Source organism: Carettochelys insculpta, chromosome 25, assembly GCF_033958435.1.
Source record: "Carettochelys insculpta isolate YL-2023 chromosome 25, ASM3395843v1, whole genome shotgun sequence".
Taxonomy (NCBI): domain Eukaryota; kingdom Metazoa; phylum Chordata; order Testudines; family Carettochelyidae; genus Carettochelys; species Carettochelys insculpta.
The window spans coordinates 5,871,507-5,895,574 of NC_134161.1; the positions used below are offsets into that span (position 1 = coordinate 5,871,507).

Consider the following 24,068-nt stretch of genomic DNA (forward strand, 5'->3'; position numbering starts at 1 on the left):
AAACTACAGAGCAGTATAGTGGAAATATACAGAAATCACTTGCACTGGTATAAAAATATACACCTCAGACAATGATGCGAACTGGTACAAAATAATTCCAAAAAACAGGAATGCATTTACAAAAGGGCACATTGATATAAAATAATAAAACCAAGTTTTCTTCATCTCCCAAGCTCACGCACACAACTCAGACAAGCAGGCAGCCTTGCAATGGGGCACACGTATCAAAGGTGAACAGACTGAGGTTTGACTCGCTGTGTGACCTTTTCAGTCAAAACTGCCTGTTTGGTGTACACTGCAGCCTACTTTGCAGAAATCTGGCTGCCTGGCAGCATGAAAACAGGGACCGGCATGGCAGTGAAGAAGCCTATGTCTCTAAGTGTATAGTTTTTAGATTGCAATGAAACATTCATGGTTGGCTTATGTCAGCTGACTTGAGCTCAGGCTATAAAATTGCACTGTAGGTGTCTGGGCTTCTCCAGGATTCAGAGCCTGGATCGTAGACTCAAAGTCTACACTGCAACTTTATAGCCTCTCAAGCCCAAGTCAGCTGACATACGCCAGCTATGGGTGTTTCATTGCAGCGTGCACACACCCGAACAGGTCTCATAGCCCTTGCTCTTAGCACTGACCAGATCTCATAGCACTGATAAGGTGTACTCTGTTTGGTGCCAGAGACAAAAGCATGCTGGGAACTGGGATGCTGCTGCTGCTGCTAAGTCACAATATCTATCCTACCAGTTTGGTTATTTGCTTCATGGCCATGTCAATCGGTGAACATTGAGTGCATGGTGATGCCTGCACAGAGAAAGCTGGAATTAGGAATACAGATGCACCAATAAGACAGACTCTGTCACTTCATCCCTGAAGAAACATTCCTGCTTGTCTCCTGGGAGAGTAGATGAAATCTGTCTACTTGGTTGGACGTATGGAAAGGGCAGTGATGGTAATGGCTGTAGGGAACAGGAGTTGGTAAAAAGAGAAGCAAAAGTAGACCATCCTTGGTGGGAAAGTAGGAAAGTTCCTGCTCCCTCCATGGAAACAACAATCCACTGGCAGTTAGACTGAGCATCTGGTTGCCAAAGAGTTCCCAGTGCAGCAAAGGAGCTCAGACCTGACTGCAATTTGGAAGGCAAACAGCAGAAGCAAGGGTAGGAAGTGGAAGCCTGAATTTGGGAAGAAAGACAATGTTGCCAGGCTGGTCATCTTTGCTTTGGTAGTGTGTAGCACAATCCACAAACTCCTTTCTGGTTCCTGGTGCTCTGTGTGTGGACAGGTTGCGGTGTTCACCGGAGGGAGCTCTGCCTCTTCAGCAGAAATACTCCAGGATATTAACGGGTCAGACCTGCTAAAAACTAGAATCTAGCAGCATCTTCTGGTCCATGAGGGCAGAACTTACTGTTTCAGGGATCAGTGCAGGTCTGTGTAATACTGAATGGGTCAAATCAGAGTTAAAATGCACAGATCAAAAGCAGCAGCAGGCATTTCAGGGGGTGGGGGAACCAGGAGAATGGAGAAATACATCATTAAGGCCTCCAGGGTTTGACAGGACGAAGCAAGGTGATTCTTTCCCACCAACCTGTAGTTTCAGTCTCACAACACTGTCTACATTTGGCCATGGGAAGTTAAATGCTAGGCATCTTCACACATAAAAAAGTGTTTTACCCGTTGTTTGCAGAGAAGTCCTCTCTTTTGGCAGCTTGAATTGGATGTGTCCCAGCTTACACTCTTTTTGGTCATTATCTCTGAACATTGCAGCCAGTTACAGGATCCCACAAGAACAAGACCCAAGAGTCTGATTAATTTTCCCCATGATCCTCTTCCACCCATGCTACAATTTTTCCCTCCCAACCAGGAATGATGTCATCATCGTGGAACACCTATAACAAAGCAGAGACAGAATCAGGTCACTTCTGTAGACAGGAACTGCTTTGTTACCTTTAATGGCATAAAATATAGGAGTATTAAACCAAACAATAAAAACACCTGGCACATTCACAGCACATCAAGTTCCCAATGTGCTTTTAAAGCAACAATATGGCTGTGGCTACACTTGCACGCCTCTTTTGAAAGAGGTATGCAAATGAGGGAAATCAAAAATGCAAATGAGATTTGGATTTGCATATCTGACACCTTATTTGCATATTCTTATTTCAAAAGCGCTTCTTTCGGAAGAAGAAAACCAGTGTAGACACTGCTCTTTCAAAAGTAAACCCCATCTTTGAAAGAATCCTTCTTCCCTTATTTATGGGAAGAAGTATTCTTTCGAAGATGGGCTTTACTTTTGAAAGAGCAGTGTCTACACTGGTTTTCTTCTTTCGAAAGAAGTTCTTTTGAAATAAGAATATGCAAATGAGATGACAGATATGCAAAGCTGCACCTCATTTGCATACCTCTTTTGAAAGAGGAATGCAAGTGTAGACACAGCCTATGACTGCCCACTCCTCCCCCATACTGGAGAAAACAAGGATTTATTATCCCCATTTTTCTGACAGGCAAAGTGAGAAACAGAGGGCTCATGATTTGCTTAAGGTCATATGGTGGGGGGAGGCAGTATCAGAGCTGTGACTGAAGCCTGGCCTCCAGTCAAGTGCTCAGAACATGAGACCATCTCTGGAGAAACAGGCAGAGGTGTATTCTTAATACAATTTTCGGGGGAAGGACACCATTAGATTTACTATATGGAGAAGAACGAGGATTCTTTGCTGTATAAAAACAAATTACAAATCAAGAATCACATTCTGCTGTGGCATAAGGAGCCTCATTGACCTCAATAGGAGTTGCAGCACTTATGCCAGAACTGACTCTGGCCCCAAGTATTAAGGATACTTTGGAGAAAGCCCACCTCTACCAGCGTGGCTCACACTCATGGGCCACAGAGCCACAAATGGAGTAAACTCTGCCTTGGTTTAGATGCAGAAATGGGCCAAATCCTGCTGACCTGCCCCATTCAAGAAATCTCTCTGACATCAATGACCATGTCTAAACTGAAACAAAATTTCAAAATGCCCATGCAAATAGGAATCAGCAGATAGGAATAAAGGGATTTCAAAGTTGGCGGGGTCCTTTCGAAAAGGGCCCCCATCTGGATGAGCCGGGCAGCAGCAGAATGCAGCATATTTGAAGAGCTGCGGCCAGTGGCATGCTAATGAGACGCTGAATATGCATTTCAACGCCCTCATTAGTAATCTTCAAAAGGGCCATTTGCATGACCATTTCGAAGTTTTGTTTCAGTGTAGATGTAGCCAGTGAGAGGCAGAGAGCCCGACAGCTTGCTTTAACCGGCCGGGTGCTGATTTTGCTGGTTGCAACACAAGTGTAACATTGGCCCTACTTCCCCCAAGTCAAGCTAAGAACAAGAGTTTGAAAACTTTTAGTTTTCGGGTGAACAAATGGCAGATTTGTTTCGAACACTTTCTTTCTGCTCCAGAGCTTTGGGGACCATTTGACAGTTACTTTTTAGAGGTACGATTTGGAATCTGCATCCCCCAAAGGGTACTGTCATAGGGAGCATCTCTGGGAGCTGCTGGCCTTGTGAAGGCAGGACCCTGCAAATCACCACCCCTCACTTGTGATCACACTAAAGTCAGTGCTCTGGGTGGGACTGAAGATGTCACTTTTTGGCTCTTTACTTGGGGGCTGTCACCCCTTAAACTGTAGCTCTGCAGGAAGTGAGAGATTTCATTCACATGGAAAGTGAATTGGGCAGAGATTTCCAGGCTGTTGCTTGTGCTGTCACACCACACACAAACTTAATTTATGAGAGATCTGCTACTAAAGGGACCAAAGATACCTCCTCCTTGACGGTGCCAAATTCTGGATCCAGGGCTTTGAAATGATACCGGTGGGTTCCTTCCCGATCAATAGCTGCCTTGAAGTCCTTCAGTGTCACCTCACCTAACCTGCAAAACAGGAGTTCAGAGCAATCGTCACTGGCAGATTCTGCCACAGGATTAATATTGAGTGCTTGGAAACAGCTGTCATATTACACGTTCAACACGACTGCTGGCCTGCATACCGTGCAGCACAATGGAGAGCAGCACACTGTGGGGAGACAGAGTCCCTGGAAAATGCTAGGTATGACCGAAAGCCTGGGATCTCTGACTGAAAACAAACCCAAACCCACCCTTTCATGTTTCATACTTGCACTGCCCAAAATGGCCGCTATCTTAAATGGAAAGTCTTACACTGATGGTTTGTGTTGATGTAAGAGTAAAGCTCTCTGGCTGCTGCCCACCCATAAAACCAGAGATGAATTATACAAACCAGAGATCAGTCTTCTCAGGCTTTCAATAAAGCAATGCATTACAGAGGTATCCCAGCTGGGAAATGCTGTCTTAAGTGAATAAATACATATGCCTTGGGTCTGATTTCTTGTAACCCCTTCCTCTGGGCAATGAAATAAAGTCAAAGGCCGCATTTAAGAGATGGCGAGCATGCTCTGGTGGACAGAGTACCATGAACTAGATCAGTGCTTTGAGTGAATCAAATTCTATTAGTGTAACAAAGCAGGTCTCACCTCTTTGGTATGTTGACCATGAAAGGTGTGAGTGAGCGATCAGTGAAGTAGAGCACTTTGGTGCAGGCACTGCTGCTCATAGTGGGTGTGCTGTGAGAATGAGGCAATTCTGCAAAGAGAGAAATGAAAAGCTCCGTCATTGTAGCTGAGAGTACAGTTTTCTTCCTAAACCTGTTCCCTTAGAGGCATTCTCAGCATCCTCTAAGGAGGTCAGCTAACTCAGTTGGTTAGTGCAGGGTGCAAATAATACCAAGGCCATCAGTTCAAGCCCCATGGTGGTCAGTAGACAATTTAAGTATGTTATACAGGGAAGGACAGCTCATGAGCATAGCCTGTGAAACCCATGGTTGTGAGCTCAAGCTTTTGGGGGGGAGGCATTTAGGACAAACAGATTTAAAAAAAAAAAAAAAAAAAAAAAAAAGGTCAAAGATTGTGATAGGTCCTGCTGTGAGGTCAGGGGACTAGACTCAATGACCTCTGAAGGTCCCTTCCAGCTCTGTGAGATAGGTATCTCTCCATATATCATTATTATCTAAGCAGAGGCCTGGACATGGGAAAGCTCTATTAGATGATGTACACAAAGAAAGCAAACTGCAAATCAGGACACTAATCACAAGGGCTATCTGGCCCTCCCTATGAGCTCTTTATGTCTTAGCAATTCTGGGTTTGTGGTCACTGGAGCCTGAATAATTTGACTGCTCCAGTTGAGGGGACGGTGCCTGCAGGAGCTTTGGGAGGCGGGTGAGACATGTTCTCATACATTGGGCTGGTGACGCGGTGGCTGCTGCACAAACTGCAGCTTTAGAGAATAAAGGAAACCCAGGAGAATTCTCAGCAGAACCCACATCCGGTTCTTCTTCCAGACACCTCCCCCAACTTCCCCTCAAACGTCCCTCAACTTCCCCTCCCCGAAAATCCTGCTGGGGCTGAGCACAGCAGTGTAATTTAAGAGTAGGGCTTTCTGTCCCCATCGCCACTTTGAGAAGTCAGTCTTTGCAGACCAATGGATTATTAGGTTATATTTACAAGTGACCCCAGAAAAGCTGTTCCCGTGATGGAGAGCAAATGATTGCTGCTCACCACACCAGGCAAATGCAGTGATCGGGAAAAATACTGCATGCACATGATTAAATCCTGGCTGAAGGGAGGGTAAGCATGGCCGCTAGGTGGTGCAAGCCCTCAATGCAGCTAACTATAATTCGTAAGGAGTGTGACAGAACATAGCATTTTCCCCTGAATCCAATGAGCAATTACTAATTATGATTATTTATACTGTGGTAGTGCCTGAGGATGCCACCGAGGAGCAGGCTCCCTTTCTGCTTGTCCACAACCCCATGCACTGAAGTTTGGTCTGTGAAGCAAAAGACCAAGGAGAAGTGGCACAGCAATGAAGGGGAGGCCAGCCTGCTCTGCTTCCCAAGGGGGATGTGGTGCAGTGGGCTCTGTGCAGGAAACCTCTGATCCGTGAAGATAGTATTTGGAGTGATAGAGCTGAAATGCACTCACTGGAGTTGGGAGGCCAAGAATCTCGATACTCATTTGCTCCTTGACTCGTGGGCAACTTCCCGTGAACCTACAGGAAAAGCCAAGAGAGAGAGAGGGCCCAGGATCAGTTTCTAGGGCCACTCATAGTAAAAGCAAACTGGCCAGAGAAGGGCAATGCCATAAAACAGTTTTTGAGCACTTTCTTCTTCCACACACACACACACACACGTAGCAATCAGAGCTACCCTGATACACACAAGCAGATGATCAAGACACCTGCCAATGCCAATGCCAACATCCAGAGACCCTCAATACATACAGATTTCACCCAACCCCCTGCTGCAGGATATGACATGTAAATGTAACCAGAGTGAATGACTATTTTCTCCCACAATGGTAGGAGCTCAGATTTCACACGGCCTCTACCATAGCCCAGAGATGCAACGTACCACCATGTACAAGCCCTTCATGGGGTTCAGCATAGCCCAAAGGATGGACAGTCCTTAGAAAACAACAGTCAGAGCACAGGCTGTGGAGTCAGGTTCAATGGGACTTTGAATGTCAGTGTTAGCTTTTTGCATTGCTTCTCTTCTTGAAATGACATGACATGAAATAGACCCCAAGGAAGACCTGATAGAGGGGTTGAACTGATTAAAAATGCTAACATGGCCCTGTAGTCAAATGTTAGGAAGTACATGCTTCCAAATACCACTGGGCAGCAAAACAGAGCCCAGGCAGCTGCAATGACAGTATATGATGGGTTAGTAAGAGCTCTTTGCCCACACAAGCTTCACAGCACTCTGCAAATATTAACCAATTGATCCTGACAGGCCCTGTTCCAACCGCTTGATTAGATTTCTGGTTCTCTCAACCTTTCCCGGCTACTGCACCACTTTGAGTCTGATCTGTCTTGTGTACTCTCAAGTTTCACCTCACTTAAAAACTACCTGCTGAAAAACTCAGACACAAAGATGCCAAACTGTCCCAGAGCACTGCTGCTGAAAAATTGCTGACTCTCTCAATTTTACTGCATACTCATAAAATAAATCAATTGGAATATACATAGCATACTTTCATTTCAGTGAACGGTATGCGGAGAAGTACCAACAAGTCGTTGTCTGTATGAAATTTCAGTTTCTACCAACTTTGCTACTGTATTTTATGTAACCTATGGTAAAACTCCTCCAAATATGAAGTTGAGTTGATGTGCCCCTTGGAAGATCGCTGAGTACCACCACGGATATGTGTACCCCTGGTTGACAGCCACTGGACTAGACGACTGCTTCTCAGTGATATGAGAAGCACATCTTACCATTAAGCCTCCACAGGTACAGTAATGAAGCATCATCTGCTGCGCCCTGTGGGTTCCCCCAGGACAGGCTGGGGTTCTTAGGGGCTGCCACTATCTAGGCTTCCTCAGGATTCAGTAAGCAAAGGGACCACATGATCAGCATGTTGCGGGGAGAGATGTGAGGGGTAGGAGCAATTCCTGGTTGCTAGTTCTGTTGAGCAGGAGGGGGTGGAGGTAAGAAGCCAAGCCCAGTGGGGAATGTTTACCCTTCTCTCTTGTCTCTTCTGTGTCTCCATGCGGTGCAATCGCTCCATCAGGCTGGAGATGCCTTGTTCCAGGCTGTCAATGGTGTGGTGCTGTGGATCATGGCCACTGAAACTGTTCCGCAAGCTGCGGAGGGCGTCCCGCACCAACTGCAGGTCATTTGTCTGCCCAAGAGACCAGGAGAAGTTAGCCAATAGAAGGATTCAGAGCCTCAGCGTAAGCTTCTCCCAGGCCCAAGGGACCCTCAGGAGCGTACAATTTCCCTTACAGGCTGGCAGCCACAGGGGGAAGGATGCTGACTGCACTCATGAGCTGACTCTGGCTAAGCAGCGGGGTACCTACCACCCGGTGGGCTGCAGGAGCGGCTCCTTTTCCTGCTGTCTGGAGGAAGCCATTGCTGTGATTGCTGTAACCCATAACCTGTTGTGAGAAGAAGAAATTGGAACAGAGGGTACAGCAAGTTTCTGGACTTCCCAGAAGAAGATTCAAACCTAAGATTTGTGAGAGGCCAGGGAAAGCAAGTGCAACACCAACACCACAGTGCCACTGCTGGCAGCATTCTGTAAGGTACAGAAATTCACTGCAAAACAACACACGCCCCTGGAACCTAGACAAGTGACATGATTCTCATTTTGCAGATGGGGAAACTGAGGCAGAGCTGGGCGGTGACTTGCCACAAAGTCACACAGGGAATTGGTGTCAGGGCTGGAATTCAAGCCAAGGAATTCCTGTTCCCCCATACTGTATCAAGTTGATGGAGGAAGCTGCATAGGTCTGACCTGTCGCAGATGATGTGCAGCAGAAAGCAGCCCCTCCCAGCAGCTCCAGCCACAATGTTCCATGAAGCCTGGCCTCTCTGGCACACAGAGGGTGCTCAGTGGAACTTGGCACTGGACTCCAGCTGCACATTGCATAACATCAGGCAGAGAACGGCATTCCAAGAGCCTGATGTGTTCCCAGTACTAAAGCCCCATGCACCTCTTCCGTCTCTCTCTTCATGCACTGAGCCAGCAGGGCCTCCTTGCGCTCCAGCTCCTGCTCCAAATCCGCCTGCAAAGTGAGCAGACAACTCAGCATGAACTGACCTCACAAGGCTGGCACCAGCTTCTCAAAAGCAGGGCACGTTTGTGGGCGCCGTACCTGCTGGTAGCTGGCCTCGGAGAGCTGACGGAGCATTTCATCCAGCTTGGCCTGGTGCTGTTGTAAATGCCAATCCTTCTGACCCAGCTCCTTCTGCAACCCAGAGGAATTGGATGCATCAGTGTGTGAGCAGGTAATGAAAGCTCACCCTCACCTCTTCAGGAGCAGGGAAGGTTAAAGCAGGCGCAGCTTGTCTGCCTTAAGCTCCATGTTCTATCTGTACGTTAAGGCTTTGTGTGTAAGGGTCAGTTTCTGGGCTAGAGACACGCCACAGGTACAGCACAGCTGATCTATAGGCCTAGGATTCATGGAAGGCCCTGAGGATAATTTAAAGACACAGATGCTATGGGCAGGAAGTGAGCATTGTGCACCATGCTGATGCCAAAGTAACCTAATGACCACTGTGAAAAGCACTTAGGGGTATGCACATTCCCTGAAGTGGCAGATGCCTTCCACTCCTTTTTCAGCTGAGCAGCCGTTCTCCAAAGGATGTCCCAGAAATCTCTTGTTATTGCTATTTATTCACAGTGACAAATTAAGGGGGTGACAGAGCATGAAGCATAGAGCAGGCAAGATCCCTATGGGAACAATGTCTCCAGGGCTCTCCCAATCTCCATGCAGCTGGGCTGGCATTTCCCTTACTTTGTATTCTCCCAGAAGTCTGTTCCTCTCTTCAACCTTCCTCTGCAGGTCAACCTGCAGAAACAAAATACAGGAGGGAGGTTTGTCTCTCAGAATGAACACTGCCATAAGGCATAGAGGCACAGAGTAATATAACCTGAGATTAGCAGCACTGAATTTCCATACACATATTCAGCGCAGTAGGCTGTTTCCCCGGATATGGCAAATACCCTGCCCCTGCCTTCACTGACGCTGCCTTCTCAGTACTGATCCTCCACACGTGCTCTACCTGCCAAACGTCACTTGCCTTTGCTACGTGGAAGAGGGATGAAGGGAACGCTGCAGCTTTAGCTCAGTTATAATGAAAACACAAAGTAAAGCATCCCTCTGTGTCGGCCAAAGAGGAGAGCCTTTGGAAGATGGGGAAGAGGGACCCCCATAAGCAGAGGGATGAGCAGAAACTATCAGTGAGTCTGACGAGGGGCCAGTGGGTTAGCACTACACTGTTTACACTGCATAGCGCCCTGTGATCACCACTCCATCTACCCCATGGCTCATGAACCTATGCTGTAATTGCTGGACCCTCTGCCCTGTAGTCTCAGACCCTGCAGTCCCTAGACATCCTCCCCACACCTGTGTCAATATTGGAGTGACCTGCACAAAGGACTCACATTCTGGTTGTGCAATTCCTCCTTGTCCATATTTGCTCGCAGCAGCTCCTGCTTTAGCTGAAGAACTGAGGCATCCTGCTGAGCCAACCTTTGCTGCAATGCATCCTGGGAAAATACATGAATTACTGTGAACACAGTACTACTGGTGCGCAAGGAGTAGGCAGGACTCCTGCTGTGAAGAGGTGATGGTCTAAAATTGATAGATAACATCGTGAAAATGACAGCAAGCCCAGGGGAAACAGAGGGGCATGCAGGGTGCCAGACAGTGACAGACCAAGGTGAGTCCTGGCACCCGCTGCAGATGTGAAGGCATGTGACTGAATAAGCTCTCCGGCCTTACCCTGTGATACTGCCTGCTGCTGAATTCTCAGTCTATGGTCATAAAGACACAGTGAAAGAGTCAGAAGTAGAACCCAGCTGTCCTAACTCCCTGTCCCTTGCTGTGACCCTACACACTTTCCAGCGCCAGGCACAGAGCCTGGGAAAGCCAAAAGAAAGATTAAGGATTACAGAACATACCTTATGGGGCAGGCTGAAGTAGCTCAGTCTATTTAGTTTAATAAAGAGAGGGTTAAGGGGCAATCTGATTACAGCCTATAGGTAGCTACATGGAGAACAGATATTTAATAATGGGATTTGTATTCTAGCAAAGAAGGGCAGAACACAGTGCAACGGATGGCAGCAGAAGGTAGACAAATTCAGACTTGAAATAAGGCTTATTTTGACAGTGAAGGTGACTAGCCACAAGAACAATTCATTAAGGGTCATGGTGGAACCTCCATCCATCGCTTACAAATTTTAAGTTAAAATGGGGCCATTTCCCGAAAGGTCAGCTGTAGGAATTATTGTGGGGCAGGGCTCTGGCCTGCGTTATGCTGGAGGTCGGACTAGATCCTCACAGTGGTCCCTTCTGGCCTTGAGATCTATACAGCTTTGAGTCCTGACTCCCAAGTCCCTGCTCTTACAGGCCCTGCTCCATTCCATGGGATAAGCTGAGGGGTATTATCCTGCCCGTGTCCCCTCTGACAAGCTCCCAAGGATTATGGTTAACTCATTAATTCTCCCTCTTCTCACCTTTATGCCTTGGAGATTTCGTGTTTCTTGTTTGTATTTCAGTAACTCCTTCTGTAAATCCAACACAATTTGTTTAAGTGGCAGTTTCATGTCATCCCAGAAACATCCCCATCCCTCCCAACACTGGGTCACTAGCCATCCACTTTCGAATAAAGAAAGCTCCACCTCCTCCCACAGACCCAAACACATGTTGGAACAGGAAGGACCTGTTTTAAAGGGTTTGCAACCCCAGTGATAGAAATCACTCTTTCTCCATGAAACACATTCTGAGCAGCCATAGGTCTCCTAAACTCCTTGTATTAAAATGCAGAGACAAAGACTGTGAATCTCCCAAATCTACTCTTTGGAGCAATGCCAAGCCCTTTACTTCCAACATTCGTGCTGGGCCACGGCCAACGTCAGCACAGAGCACCGGAGAGATAGTCTAGACAGGAGGCTTTTTCTTCGCTGCTTTTATCTTCCACATGAAAGCTTGTTTACATCCAGACATGGCTAGAAATTTAATGACTGTCCTGGAGAAAGTTTTCTCAATGCGGCACGATATGCGTCTCTTGAGAAAGGCTCCAGCTTCAAGAGCATGCAGAGAAGTCTATTCAGGGCTAGACTTTATTCAGATCATTGTTTGGTGTTTTGTTGTAAAGGAGAGCCACACTGTCAGCATTATTACGAGGCACGCTGGATGAAAAGGGGGCACTTCCCCAGGTCTTACCCAACACTAGCTTACAACACAAATGATCATGAAACCACTCATTCATGTGTAATAATGCCCATAAAGCACTTCCCATGTGAGAATCTCAGAGCACTTTCCAAATTCAATTCACTCATTTTCACAGCCTGTTGGGAGGCAACTATTAATCTGTTTTTAAAGTTACGAAACTTGGGGCATAGAGAAGTTCAGTGACACACTCAAGTTCACACGGCATGACTCCCAGTCACCCATGTGCAACAACATTCCCCCCCTCTGCTTAAACTAGAAGGTTGCACAGTGCACGTAGAAAAGCACCAGGAATGCTAGAACAACTCATAAAGTGGAGGTGCTGAGAGCCATTGAACCAAACTATAACCTCAAGGTTTCATGGAAACCACTTCAAGTCAGGGAGTGCAGCACCCCTAATTTCAGCACCCCCAGGCCACCCAATGGGTTTGACGGTGGGGAAATTGCCCCAGGGCCCAATGGTTAAAAAGAGGATAGGGCTCCTGGACACGGCTGCTCCTGTGATGGGAGCTCTGGGCTCTTTAAACCACTGCAGGAATGCTGCGCAGTGCACTCCGGGCGACCCCAGAGCTGGGAGGGAGGGCGGGCACGCTGTGCTCTGGGAGGCTCTGAGGGTTGGGCTGCTCTGGCCCCACCCCTTCAGGGTGCACAGAGCTGCCCCTCACACCTTGCCCAGGGGCCTGTGGAGGCTGTCAGCTCCCCGAGCACCCATGAGGAGCCCCCCAGGATTCCATGTCTGATAACCATTCTTTGTCTGTCATTTTCTAACCTTTAGGTCCTGATTTTCATCCATGCTCTGGTCCAGACGACTTCGGATTATCACCTGCATACAAATGCACCGCAATGAGTAACCATCCTCTGGCTGATGGGGGCACAAAGCTGACTGGAACTAGATCTCAAAAGAAAAGAATGTGCTCACCAGCTGCTCTTCTGGGCAGGCTCCATGTTCACAAAGGACAAATGATCCCTCCTGCTCATCCTCAGGTAAAGAACCATTAAGCAGCAATGCCTGGGCAACAGCAAAGGAAAAAAAATCCCCAATCAGCTAATTTCTTCGAAAGCCATCAGCAGAAACTCAATCCCATCGCCACAGCTTTAGTCTGCAGCATTTCTGCTGTCTGCTCGTACACAGAAAAAGGGGCTTGCTTTGACACAAACACAACACATCACAATGTCCCCAAGGAAAGATCTCCAGAGAAGTCTGTTGGTGACAGGTGTATGCAACTCCCATCAAGGTGAATGGGAATTCTGCACCAAACTAGAATAGCCCTTTTTATGAGCTGTGTTTGTGCTGGGTTTTAACACAAGCTGAATAATCACTTGTTACAGACAAACAGCATGTATGAAAATAGAAGGAAAGAAGCTGAAGCTAAGCAGAGATTTGAAGCAAGAGTTCCCCCACCCCCAACTAGTTTGAAATGTGTCCAAGGCATCAATGAATATTTAAATAAAAAAAAATCAAGCTACTCTATCAGTCCATGGACACTCTAACTTCAAAGATGTTGGAAGGTGAGCACCTCTGGACTGAACAGGCACAGCGAAGCCGGGCTGTGTCTGTTAGGAATACAGTAGAGTGACCTTAATGTTCGCAAATTCAATTATTCACAAGCGGTCGCCTCCCCAGCATCCAGGCAGGAGTGCTGGCAGCCGCCACTTCCCCGGGGCTCCGGGCATTCCCAGCGTTCATGAAAAAGCAACATTCGTGAGGGTTCTAAACATGGAACCCTTGCAGATGTTGAGACCCTACTGTATATCCCCTTCTTAAGACCTGCAAACTACTCTCTGTCCACACTGGGAAACGGAACCATGGCTGACAGTGGTAATACCCCCTGAGCTCATACTGAACACACTTTAAGTATGAGTGTAACATGAACATGTGCATTTTCAACACCCTTTCAGAAAGCACTACAGACATTTGAAGAACCATTCCAGCAACTTGCACAGATACAGAAAATATATCTGTTAGTCCATAGGTGCCACAGGACTTCTTGTCATTCCAGCAACAGTTCACTGTCCTAGCAAAGACTTACATGGGCCACATATTTATTGTTGGACTCAGAAGCAGGATATTTAGGCTCAGCCTAGAAGTCTGCACCCCTCAAGACGAGATGGAGAGAGGTCTGCAGAATTGTAGCCCAAGGTATAATTAGTGCATGGAAAACAGAAGGAGGAATTCTGGAGCAGCACAAGATTTAATCCTGCCAACCCACTTGATTTGAACTTGTGTGTTCACAAACAAAAATAGACTATGACAACTTTAGAACAAAACTGGATAGAGACCTGTAGACGCGGAAACAATTCTGCACTGGCACATGGGCATGGGAACTGCTAATACGGCCTGATAACTGACGTAAATCAGTAACAGAGAGGTAGCTGTGTTAGTGTGTACTCCAACAACACAAAGCAGCAGAAATGTAGCACTTTAAAGACTAACAAAATGATTTATTCCGTGATGAGCTTTCGTGGAACAGACCCACTTTTTCAGATCAATTTACTGATGTAAATCAGTACGGCTCACTGCCCCGTAAGCTGCGCACCTCTACAGCCACTCAGGAGAGATTCAAATGCTAGCCAGCTGATGAGCAGAGCACCCACAGCCAGGTTTTTTGTTTCTGCTAGTGGTGCACATGCACACACACATGCCTAAAATTATTCTGCACACGGATGGAAAAATCCTCCCATGAATGTTAAAGATTAGAGGGAACATTGCTCACGATCCCGATTTACCTCGGCTACTACTCATAGCCTTTCCTGTTTCTGGGTTTCAGGAGCCAGTTAGTTTATGCTGGAGAGTAGTATCCAGAGAGACAGGCCAGCAATAAAGGCAGAACTGGGAGGCTGATGAAAGCACAGAGGAAGCTAAGAGAGTGACACCCCTTCCTTTTAGACAATTTTGTATTTGAGTTCTACTCCACTCTCATTGCTGCCAATTAAAAATCTCATTTGCAGGTGTGTTCCAGCTTGGCCCAAGAAATGCCACAGCTGAAGGGTCGAGTCAGCTTTTTTCACTGGAGAGATGCAAACCTGGCTCAACGCCAAACGGACCACAATTTGTATTCATGCAATGCAAATCCTCCTGGGGAAAGGCTTATCTGAGTGCTGTCCCAAAGTCTGCTCAGTCGCACATGTAGTCAGGAGTCACACGGAACACAGAAAGCTGCACAGGGCTTCAGGATTTCACTCGAACCATTGTGGTCCACAGGCTTTTAAGTTTTGAGCAAAAAGGGAAAATCGATTAATCAAATCCAACTTCTTGAACAGCTGTGTCAGCTCCCTCCTCCTCCTTCTCAGGAGTGAGGGGGCAGTGATGCCAGCTGCCTTTCCTAGCACCCAAGGCATGCTGGGTGGGCAATGCCAGTCTCCCCAGAGCCGCCTTCCCCTGCTCCACAAGGGTGCATTATGCAAGCGGATTGCACTGACCCATCTATTTTCTTTTGGAATCTTTTGTGTCCCCTGTCCATTGTCAGCTGGGAGCACGCCTGTGTGCTGCTCACACAATGAGGGCTTTGTTGACTTGTACATAAATATTTACAATTCAAAGTCAGTGCGGTTCCCAGCACAAACAGAAAAGGGCTTTCCTGGGAGAGTTCAGGGTCTTTGCCATATGGAGCAGGGTGTCTGGTCTCTGAGCAGAGTCACACCAAGGCACAGAGGCAAGGGTCATTTGGTCAGGGAAGGTCTAAAGCAGCCAGAACAAGGTCCTATAGAGTAAATTGATTCAAATGATCATGTAGGGAAATTTTACAGCTCAGCCAGCCTTACTAAAAGGAGACAGAGCTGATTCTTTATGTCTCTTGATCAGTTCTATGGATCTCTACTGATTTTCTTGCATTCATTGTCTTTTTGCATTACTTCCAATCACAAATCACACAAAGACCGTTTTGTTTGCTATGGCTACTCACAAAAATTGCAGGCTGCCAAGCATCTTGGCAAGGAGAGGGAGTCCAAGCGCATTGGAAAAAGCGCATTGCTACTTCGGGCAGTAACGGACGTGGTTTTTCATGGTGACAGCACATTCAAGTGTTACCACACAATCAGGGTATAGGGCACCTATCTAATGAATCCAATTAAATACTGGGTTGTAACCAAAAGACAACATTGACAGGGGAGATGAGCAGTTACTAAACCAAACTTTTCAGAACCCCTGTAGGAAAACTTTCGGGATGCTGACTATATATCTGCTGTTCTTTCCCAGTCCCCAGAACTCACTGGACTTAAGTCGCTTCATTTACTACATGTGCAGTCAACCCTTCTCAGGACACGCACTGGAAAAGAACACAGCCTGCAACTTTGCACCAGTACACGCTTCCATGCACTGCCTCATTCTCTTCTACCCCTCACTCACACCAGCCCCTAGTCACATCTTACCCACAGAGCAGACAGCCTTGAAAACCAAGTAAAAACTCTGCTTTTTGAGAGTCTAGGATGAAAAAAATGTCCAAACGGATTGACACTTTCTAAAAGTCTCTCCCTGAACTGCGTCTGGGAGGTTGGGAAGGTCATTCTTTGCTTCCTATCACCTTGTTCAAAAGCCCTGCAAAGAGAGAAAGACGGCCAGCAATAAAGCACAAGCCAGTGGAAATAAGCTGGGGTAGGAAGTGGGACGTGCAAGAGTACAGCACCATTAGCATCACACTTAAGAAGCAACATCTTAAACTGCTGTGATGAGTGCTTTCTGTTGTCTCTCAAGCTGCTTCCCGATCTCCATCACTGTAATATCCTCACATCACACCGGCTGCGTCTACACTAACCGGCTACTTCGAAGTAGCTGGCACAACGTCGAAATAGTACGCATCGCATCTACACGTGCCATGAGCTATTTCAATGTTGAAATCGATGTTAGGCGGCGAGACATCGAAATCGCTATTCCTATCTGAAGATGGGAATAGCACTCTACTTCAACGTTCAACGTCGAAGTAGGGCGTGTGTAGACGATCCACGTCCCGCTATGTCGAAACAGTGGGTCCTCCATGGCGGCCATCAGCTGAGAGGTTGAGAGACACTCTGTCCAGCCCCTGCGGGGCTCTATGGTCGCCGCGTGCAGCAGCCCTTAGCCCAGGGCTTCTGGTTGCTGCTGCTGCTGCTGCTGCTGCAGCTGGGGGTCCATGCTGCGTGCACGGGGTTTGAAACCAGTTGTCAGCTCTGTGGATCTCGTGCTGTGCAGGGTGAGTGTGTCTGCAAGGGGCCGTTTAGGGGAGCGGCTTGGGGCTTTGCTGGCCGCTTATTTTGACAGGGAGCGCTTGTGTGTGTGGACACTCCGCATTTCCTTCCGGGGCGGCTCCTTTTGATGTTCTCCGTCACTACTTCGATGTTGAACGTCAATGGCACCAGCCCTGGAGGACGTGTGGATGATACGCGTCGAAGTAGCCTATTTCTATGTTCTTATGTCAAAATAGGCTACTTCGATGTAATGTGCTAGTGTAGACATAGCCACCATGAAGTAAGGAAGATTATTATACAACAGCAGAGCACACTGGGGGTATTAAGTCACTCGCCCAAGATCACTCAAGGAACCTGTGGCAGAGCCTAGAACTGAACACAGATTTCTTGTGTCCCAGCCCACGAGACTATTCTCACAGCTCATGCTGACTGACAATCAAAGCAGGTACCTGCAGGCCTGAAATCATTTTCTTTGCTTCTTCCATTTCCTTTTCTAAATGGTCTTGCTGTTCCAGCAGCTGCTCCTCCCAGGACGTCTCTAGGCAAGGTCCAGGGCTCCCTGCCTGCCACTCTGGGACAAATGGTGAGTCTGCCTCGTCTGCAAGAGGAAAAAGCAACATGAAATACCAATGAACAACAACAGAGGAATCCTGCAAAGCAAGGCGCAGCACACAGAGGTCTCGAAATCAATGCACTTGGTTCCCAGTGGCAGGAACTGGAATCTCTTTCAGCTGATTTCAGGGTAATAGTAAGGGTGAAGCCTCTTAACCCCACTTAGGGATTTATGCCTCATTCACCCTTCAAGAGAACCATTACCTTCTCTGTGTGTGCATTGCTGTGAGTGAAAGGTGATCTAAATCCTTCATTTTCCCGCACACTAATGTCCACTGTCTCCTGGTATTACAGAGTTGTAGGCAAGGTGTGGAGGAGAATGCAATGCGTGGGGGTGAGGGTATTTCTGTCTCACTGTTGGAGCTGAAGAAAAGGATGAATAAGAGCGGGAAGAGGGGATCTCTCAGTGTTGCAGGAGACACCCCCTACCAACCTACTCCAATAAGCACTAACGAATCATAGAAGATGGAGGTGAAAGAGACTTTAGGAGAGTGGTGGGCAACCTGTGGCCCACAGCTGTTCCAGATCTGGGAGGGAGGGGGAAGAGCAGCGACAGAGTGCGAATCAGGTGATTCACATGCTCCAAAAGTGCTGGGCGGGAAGGGGAGGTAAAGGTAAGTGCCCCATTGTGCGAGAGGCACATCAGGGATAAGGGTGCTCAGGGGTGTTGTGGGGCTGAAGGTAGAACCCCAGTGGGCCACAGGATGCTGCAGCCCATGAAGGGCCACTCACGCAGTCCACTCACAATTGGTGGTTGCCCATTCCTGCCGTAGGAGGTCATCTAGTCCAGTCCCTTGCCCAATCCAAAAATGGACTGATGTTAGGGCAATTAAAGTCAATGCTGATTTTAATGAGAGTTAGATCAGGCCCTAAACACTTGTCATCAAGCTTTTCCATTGTGTCGGTATACCTCTGTGACTGGCTTAAGTGAGAAGTCTACTGCAGAGCCAGAATTCTTGAAGCCCTTGCCAGCTTTTACTCCATGTATTGAAGCAATAGAGGTGCTGGTGGGGAGAGTGTGCCACTTTTAACTGAATGAATGTCTCGCTCCAGTTGCTGAGCTCAGGGAGTCATATGCATGCAAGGCATGTTCACTATGAGCCTCTCTGCCCCATTCATGAATAAGCCAAGGTTTTTTGGGCACAACCCCATTCTTCACAAGTTTATCCAAGGCTTGGTTCTGTCAAGTTTACTCATGCTGAATAGTAGTTTACTCCACAAAATTAATGGGGCTACCTGGAGAGCCAATTCTTGCTAACCATAAGTTTGGCACAACTGATTCCATAATAATCTGCTGTATGAAACTTTTTTCCTACAGAGGCATTTATAATCAGCCAGTTCATTATTTCTGTCTGATCTAGCTATCTACTCATATCTTTCTTGGCTGTGATACCTGGGCAATAGTCCCCTGCTACATATCCTCAAAAATATCGGGGGCAAGAATTATCGCAAATTTCAGAAAGCTATTAAGCCATGTTTTACAGACTAATTTGAAATGCAATGAAAATCAGATATATCGGGGAGAAGGTAGAGGGTGTCATGGAAAAATGTCCATGTTAAGTAAAATCAGGCAATAATCATACAATAACCCCAGCCTTGCAAAGTGCCACTGTCAATTAGTAGTCGGTTTTGTGCATCTGTGGCATAAATCCAGAACCCCGTTCCGCAGGTTCAGCTCCAGTCTCCAAACTCAAATAGACGACATCTTTCTGTGGGATTGTACCTTTTTTCACAACTGAGTTCTTTCACAAAGCATCCACCTGACACTGTAACTAACAAATGACAATTTATCCCTTCTCCAAGGCTTTTCATTTTCAAAGCATTAACGAGCGAGTCTCCTGGACTTTGCCAAACAGTGGCACATCCTTAGCACTACTAACCAGTGAGTTTGTGGATTTAATTTGATAAGAACTGATGTATCAGCTCATAAAATTGCACACCTACAGGGTCTCTGGAGTCCAACCAGCAAGTATGTGCCATGGCCTTCATGTGGGGAGTCCTGGAAGCAGGGAAAGAGGCAATGCATCATCTATGATCTACCTGTTTTGGTTTCTGTTTCTTCAGCTCGGGTGGTCACAAAGCCTGCTCTGTCCTCCGACTGGGTTCCAATGGACTCACTCTTTGTACTGTGTATGGGACTGGGTGACGTCAGACTGCAGAGGGGAGGAGGAGACACAATTATTTCCCGTGTGAGCTGCAAACCTAGCAGGGAAAAAAGCAACTTCATCTCCATCTAAAATACAAAGTTAATATGCAAGAAGTCTGGTCACACTAAGTGTTGCCCGCATGCCAGTGAATTCACTAGCAGGCCAGAGAGTTCCTGCAACTTTTCAGCCCAGTATCTGACTGAAGTGCTGCAGCAGTAATTAGTCTTTTCACTTTTCCTGTAGCTTCAGAAGACATAAATAGGAGAGGCAACTACTGCAGGATTAATCGAGATTCCAGATTCAGGGAGCTAAGTCTAGCCCTGTGTTTCTTAAACTGTGTTCCGCAGAGCACTGGAGTTCTGTGAACAACTCACAGATGTGCCGCGAGCATTTAGAAAAATAGACTGATGGCATATATTTTCTGTGATCAAAACAAGAGAGAATGTTACTTTTTCATTAGTATGATACCCGATTAAATTACTTCATTTTGTTTTTGCTTGATATGTTGCTGTTTTTCTGTTTGTTTGGGGTTTATTTTTGTTTTTTGAATAAAATTTTCAGAGATGTTCCACATAAAAATTATTATTGTTTGGTGTTCTGTGGTCTCAAAAAAATTAAGAAACACTGGTTTAGACTATCCTTCAGACTGCAGTGCTCTTTACAGCATAATCTATTGCATGCTTTAGCCTATAGTTGCAAACTTCTACCAAAAAGGCATTCGCAGTATCTCAGCTCTCTTCATTTCTCACCTGTATCTACAGGACACAATTAGAGTATAGGGAACTAACTAGAATTCCAATGCTAAGGAGCCCTCTTGAATACAAAGAGACCAACACATGAGCTAGTTTTAAATGAGAAAGCTTCTTGAAAGCAGCTTCATATTCCTACAGCAACAATCTCAGCTGATTGTGAGGTCCAGACTCTCAAGCTCTTTCAGACATTCTTCCCAAATCCATCACCAGGACAACAGCCAAGGCATCCAAAGCTCACTGATCCAGTTAATGTGACCCCAAAGTCTCCAGGAACTAATCCTTGCAAGTGCAAGGAGGAGTTAATGTTTCATTCTACTCAAGACAGACGCAAAAGCCAGAGGGAATAAAAAGAAAACAGTGAAGGAACAAAACAGATTTAGAGAAATAAAATGTACTTCTATAGTTTGCCTTTACAGTCTTCCCAGCACTTGGGATACAGGTCCCCAGCACAGGAACACACGTATCTGTCTAATAAAATCAGAGAATTTTAGAAACTAGAGATGGGAATGACCTGTTAGCAGCTCCCATCTAGTTCATTCCCAAGAGCCACTCCCTGGAGAATGTTCCTAAGTCTATTTTCCAGGCCTTCAACTTATCTAGTTTTAAATCATTCAATTAAGTCAGCTCCCAGTGCAGTAGAACAAAGTCACTAAGTGAAGAGAGACCATTTTGAACTAGACACAACAAGCAAAAATAGTGTTTGCGCAGACCCTGCTGCTCATACAGTGTATGTCTACACTGCAAAGAAAAGTATCAGAGGGTAGCAGAGTTCATCTGTATCTTCAAAAACAACAAGAAATTTTGTGGCACCTTATAGACTAACAGATATTTTGGAGCATTAGCTTTCGTGGGCAAAGACCCGTTTCATCAGATGTATTGCAAAGAAAAACTCACAGCCTCTGCTTGGGGCATATTTGCAGGGCATTTAAAGAAACAGCTGACCCAAGTCAGCTGACCTGAGCTTCTGGGACTTTGGCTGCAGGGCTAGCAAACTGCAGTGGGCTCTGGCTGGAGCCCGAGCTCTCGGACCCCAAGAGTGGGGAGAGACCAATAGTTTGGTCTCCAGTCTGCGCTCAAATATCTACACTGCAATTTTATTGCTCCACAGCCCAAGCCCTGTGAGCCTGAGTCAGTTGACCTGAGGGAGCCATGGCTCTGTGCCCATATCCCTGAGAAGTGTAGATGTCCTCACACAGCCCAGGTCACCTCACTCAGGCTTGCAAGGCTCTGACTGCATGACTTAAAACTGCAGGGTCGACAGGAATGTGGTGCTTGTGTTCTGAGGAGATAATCAGTTTGAGACAAATAATCACATTTTAAATCAGCATAGGTACACAGAAAGTCACAGAGGGAGGCCAACTGACTGACCTAACATGCCACGGAATGCTGCATGGGATTTGCCTTCCTTTAAGGTTCAGTCACTGATATTCCCACTGCCAGCGCTCACCTGAGACCCCCTAGGGAGCCAACAGCCCTACATGATAATCGGGAGGTGCATTTGTGGGTTATCCCTCCCCACAAACAGTAAAACAGGATTAACATTTGCTGCATGTGAAGAAGGCTTCCAAAGCATATGGGGACGAATACTGATCTAAGGGCCAATACAGAAGCCCAGAAGGGGATAAGCACACGGCTCTAGGGAGCTGCAGGATCTGGGACATGTGGGCTGTGTGGCAGGTAGCAAGACACAGCACAGGTAAGTAAAATTTCTCCCCAGTCTTCTCTTTTCAAAACTAGATCTACTGCCCAAAGCAAACAGTTTGTGACAGATTTGAGGCTGAACACAACTGAGACAGCATCAGATATTTCACACCGTATATGTGCCAGGATTTTAACGTAATCCTTTAGGTTTCTGTACAGATACAGCTCCATCTCAAGGCAGCTTCCCTGCACATGGCAGAAATGTAGCCATTTGGGCAGGAACACATTTACCTGCATGCCCATTGCTCCTGAAGCAGCAGCACAGGCCAAAGGTCACCCCTATTTATCATTCTGCCAACTGGTGAGAGCTGGCAAAATTCCCATAGTTTTTTTATATCAATTCCCAAAAAGATTCAAGTGAGTGGTACCCAAAGATGTATTCAAATGTGATTTCTTATTTAACATGATACATAACTATTCATCATTAAAGCATGCAGAAATGACGCTGGGCAATTAAATCTATTGAGGCAAAATTTTTGACACAGGAAAACAACCTGCACTATTTCTTCTCGAATTGCTTGGTTTCTTAGCTAAAATCCTTGCTTGATCGAAACCCTGGATTGTCAGTGGTTTGGGATCTTGCATGCAATCAGAGCGAAGGCGAACAGTTTCAGTGACCAGCCTGAATTCCCCAGAGCTTTTAATAAACACCCCGTCCCAGCTGTTTCAAAGGAGAACGACAACAAATGCTCACCATTTGACCTGCTTCCCTCCCATGATCCCACTTTAACCTTTCACCTCACAGAGTCCGTTTCCCGTGCAGCCTCAGGATTCTGCAGGTCCTGGCTGCAGACATGCCTCGTCCATACACAGGCTTGGAATTTAGTGCTGAGGATGCCAGCTCCTGGCTAACTAACGAAGAAATATTTGCCAGTTGGACTTCCTTGTACAAACCAAAAGATTCACAGCAGAAAAGGTTCAGAGTCTTTGCGAGATGTTTGGTGATAAATCTGCAACCCAAACGCACATATTTGATTTCAGAATATTCTGCAGTCCACGTTTTGATTCTACTGGTTTTCCTTGCAGCTTATGTGTCTCTTGCTGCTGCATTTTGGTCCATCGTATGCCCTAGTTGTTTTCATCACAAGAATCTCCGTCTGGATTGCAAGTTGCATTTCTCATCCCATTTTGCCTACTTCAGCTTTTCAGCTCCTGCTGCAGAGACCCAGAACTCAGTGAGGGGAAGGTGCTCTGTTAAGAGTAGGGTTTTTGCTGCAGCACCCTCTAAGCAGAGTGCAGTGTTTCTCAGCCCTATGAGTAGCTTCCTTCCTTGCGATTTCCAGCTCCCTCTCCCTCTTGCTGTCACACTCACTGTGCAAGGCAGAGTCTATTCTCTGAGAAGATGTCTAGCTCAGGGTGGGGGAGGGAAGGTCAGTGGGAGGGAAGCAGAGGGGAGAGGCAGGGAAGGGAGGAGGGAGGGAGGGATTTTGGCAAGTTCTCCATGAATAATTTCTGTTGTCTCTTCAGAATATTCCTTCCTGGAAATTCTCGTATCCAGAATGTGTACATGCCCCCAAAGAAAATAAATCCAGAAATGTGCTAATATCAGGCTGCGACACCACACTGGAAATGTGCAATGAGATGAGATGGGAGAGGATGATACTGCAATTACAAAAATATATTCAGTTTGCTAACAAGAAACATGGTTTGTTCTTGCCAGGCAACAGTGGGCATCCCATGCCCCAACTGGCACATTTCCTTCTCTGAACAGGGAAGAGAAAACAAGCATCTTATTTTCCTCTTGAGTTTCCATCCAGGAGACTGGTGCTACCACATCCCAGGAGGTGTCACCTGTAGTTAGGGATACAGGTTGCCCCTTGCTTCTGCTGGGACTGCTCATATTTTTCAAAACTATTTATTTTAAAACTAAAATGACTGACAGGGCAGAGCCCTAGGGTATAAATATGCAGCATGTC

At 46.6% G+C, this 24,068-nt stretch overlaps 1 protein-coding gene across 3 annotated transcripts in view; it reads right to left on the reverse strand.

Annotated features, from left to right (window-relative positions):
• Positions 1-1,747: 1,747 nt before the first annotated feature.
• The window catches only part of DIXDC1 (DIX domain containing 1), a 67,551-nt gene continuing 45,230 nt past the window's right edge, over positions 1,748-24,068 (reverse strand). For all 3 annotated transcript variants that reach the window (XM_074976715.1, XM_074976714.1, XM_074976716.1), the window contains 15 exons: positions 19,593-19,705; positions 17,390-17,538; positions 12,700-12,789; positions 12,550-12,603; positions 11,066-11,116; positions 9,992-10,096; positions 9,342-9,395; positions 8,700-8,792; positions 8,538-8,609; positions 7,902-7,979; positions 7,562-7,723; positions 6,026-6,092; positions 4,520-4,628; positions 3,794-3,902; positions 1,748-1,880 (listed from right to left, as the gene is read on the reverse strand). In XM_074976715.1, coding sequence (XP_074832816.1) covers positions 1,800-1,880; positions 3,794-3,902; positions 4,520-4,628; positions 6,026-6,092; positions 7,562-7,723; positions 7,902-7,979; positions 8,538-8,609; positions 8,700-8,792; positions 9,342-9,395; positions 9,992-10,096; positions 11,066-11,116; positions 12,550-12,603; positions 12,700-12,789; positions 17,390-17,538; positions 19,593-19,705 — 1,387 coding nt within the window. In that variant the 3' untranslated portion in view covers positions 1,748-1,799. The remainder of the gene's footprint in view (positions 1,881-3,793; positions 3,903-4,519; positions 4,629-6,025; positions 6,093-7,561; positions 7,724-7,901; positions 7,980-8,537; positions 8,610-8,699; positions 8,793-9,341; positions 9,396-9,991; positions 10,097-11,065; positions 11,117-12,549; positions 12,604-12,699; positions 12,790-17,389; positions 17,539-19,592; positions 19,706-24,068) is intronic.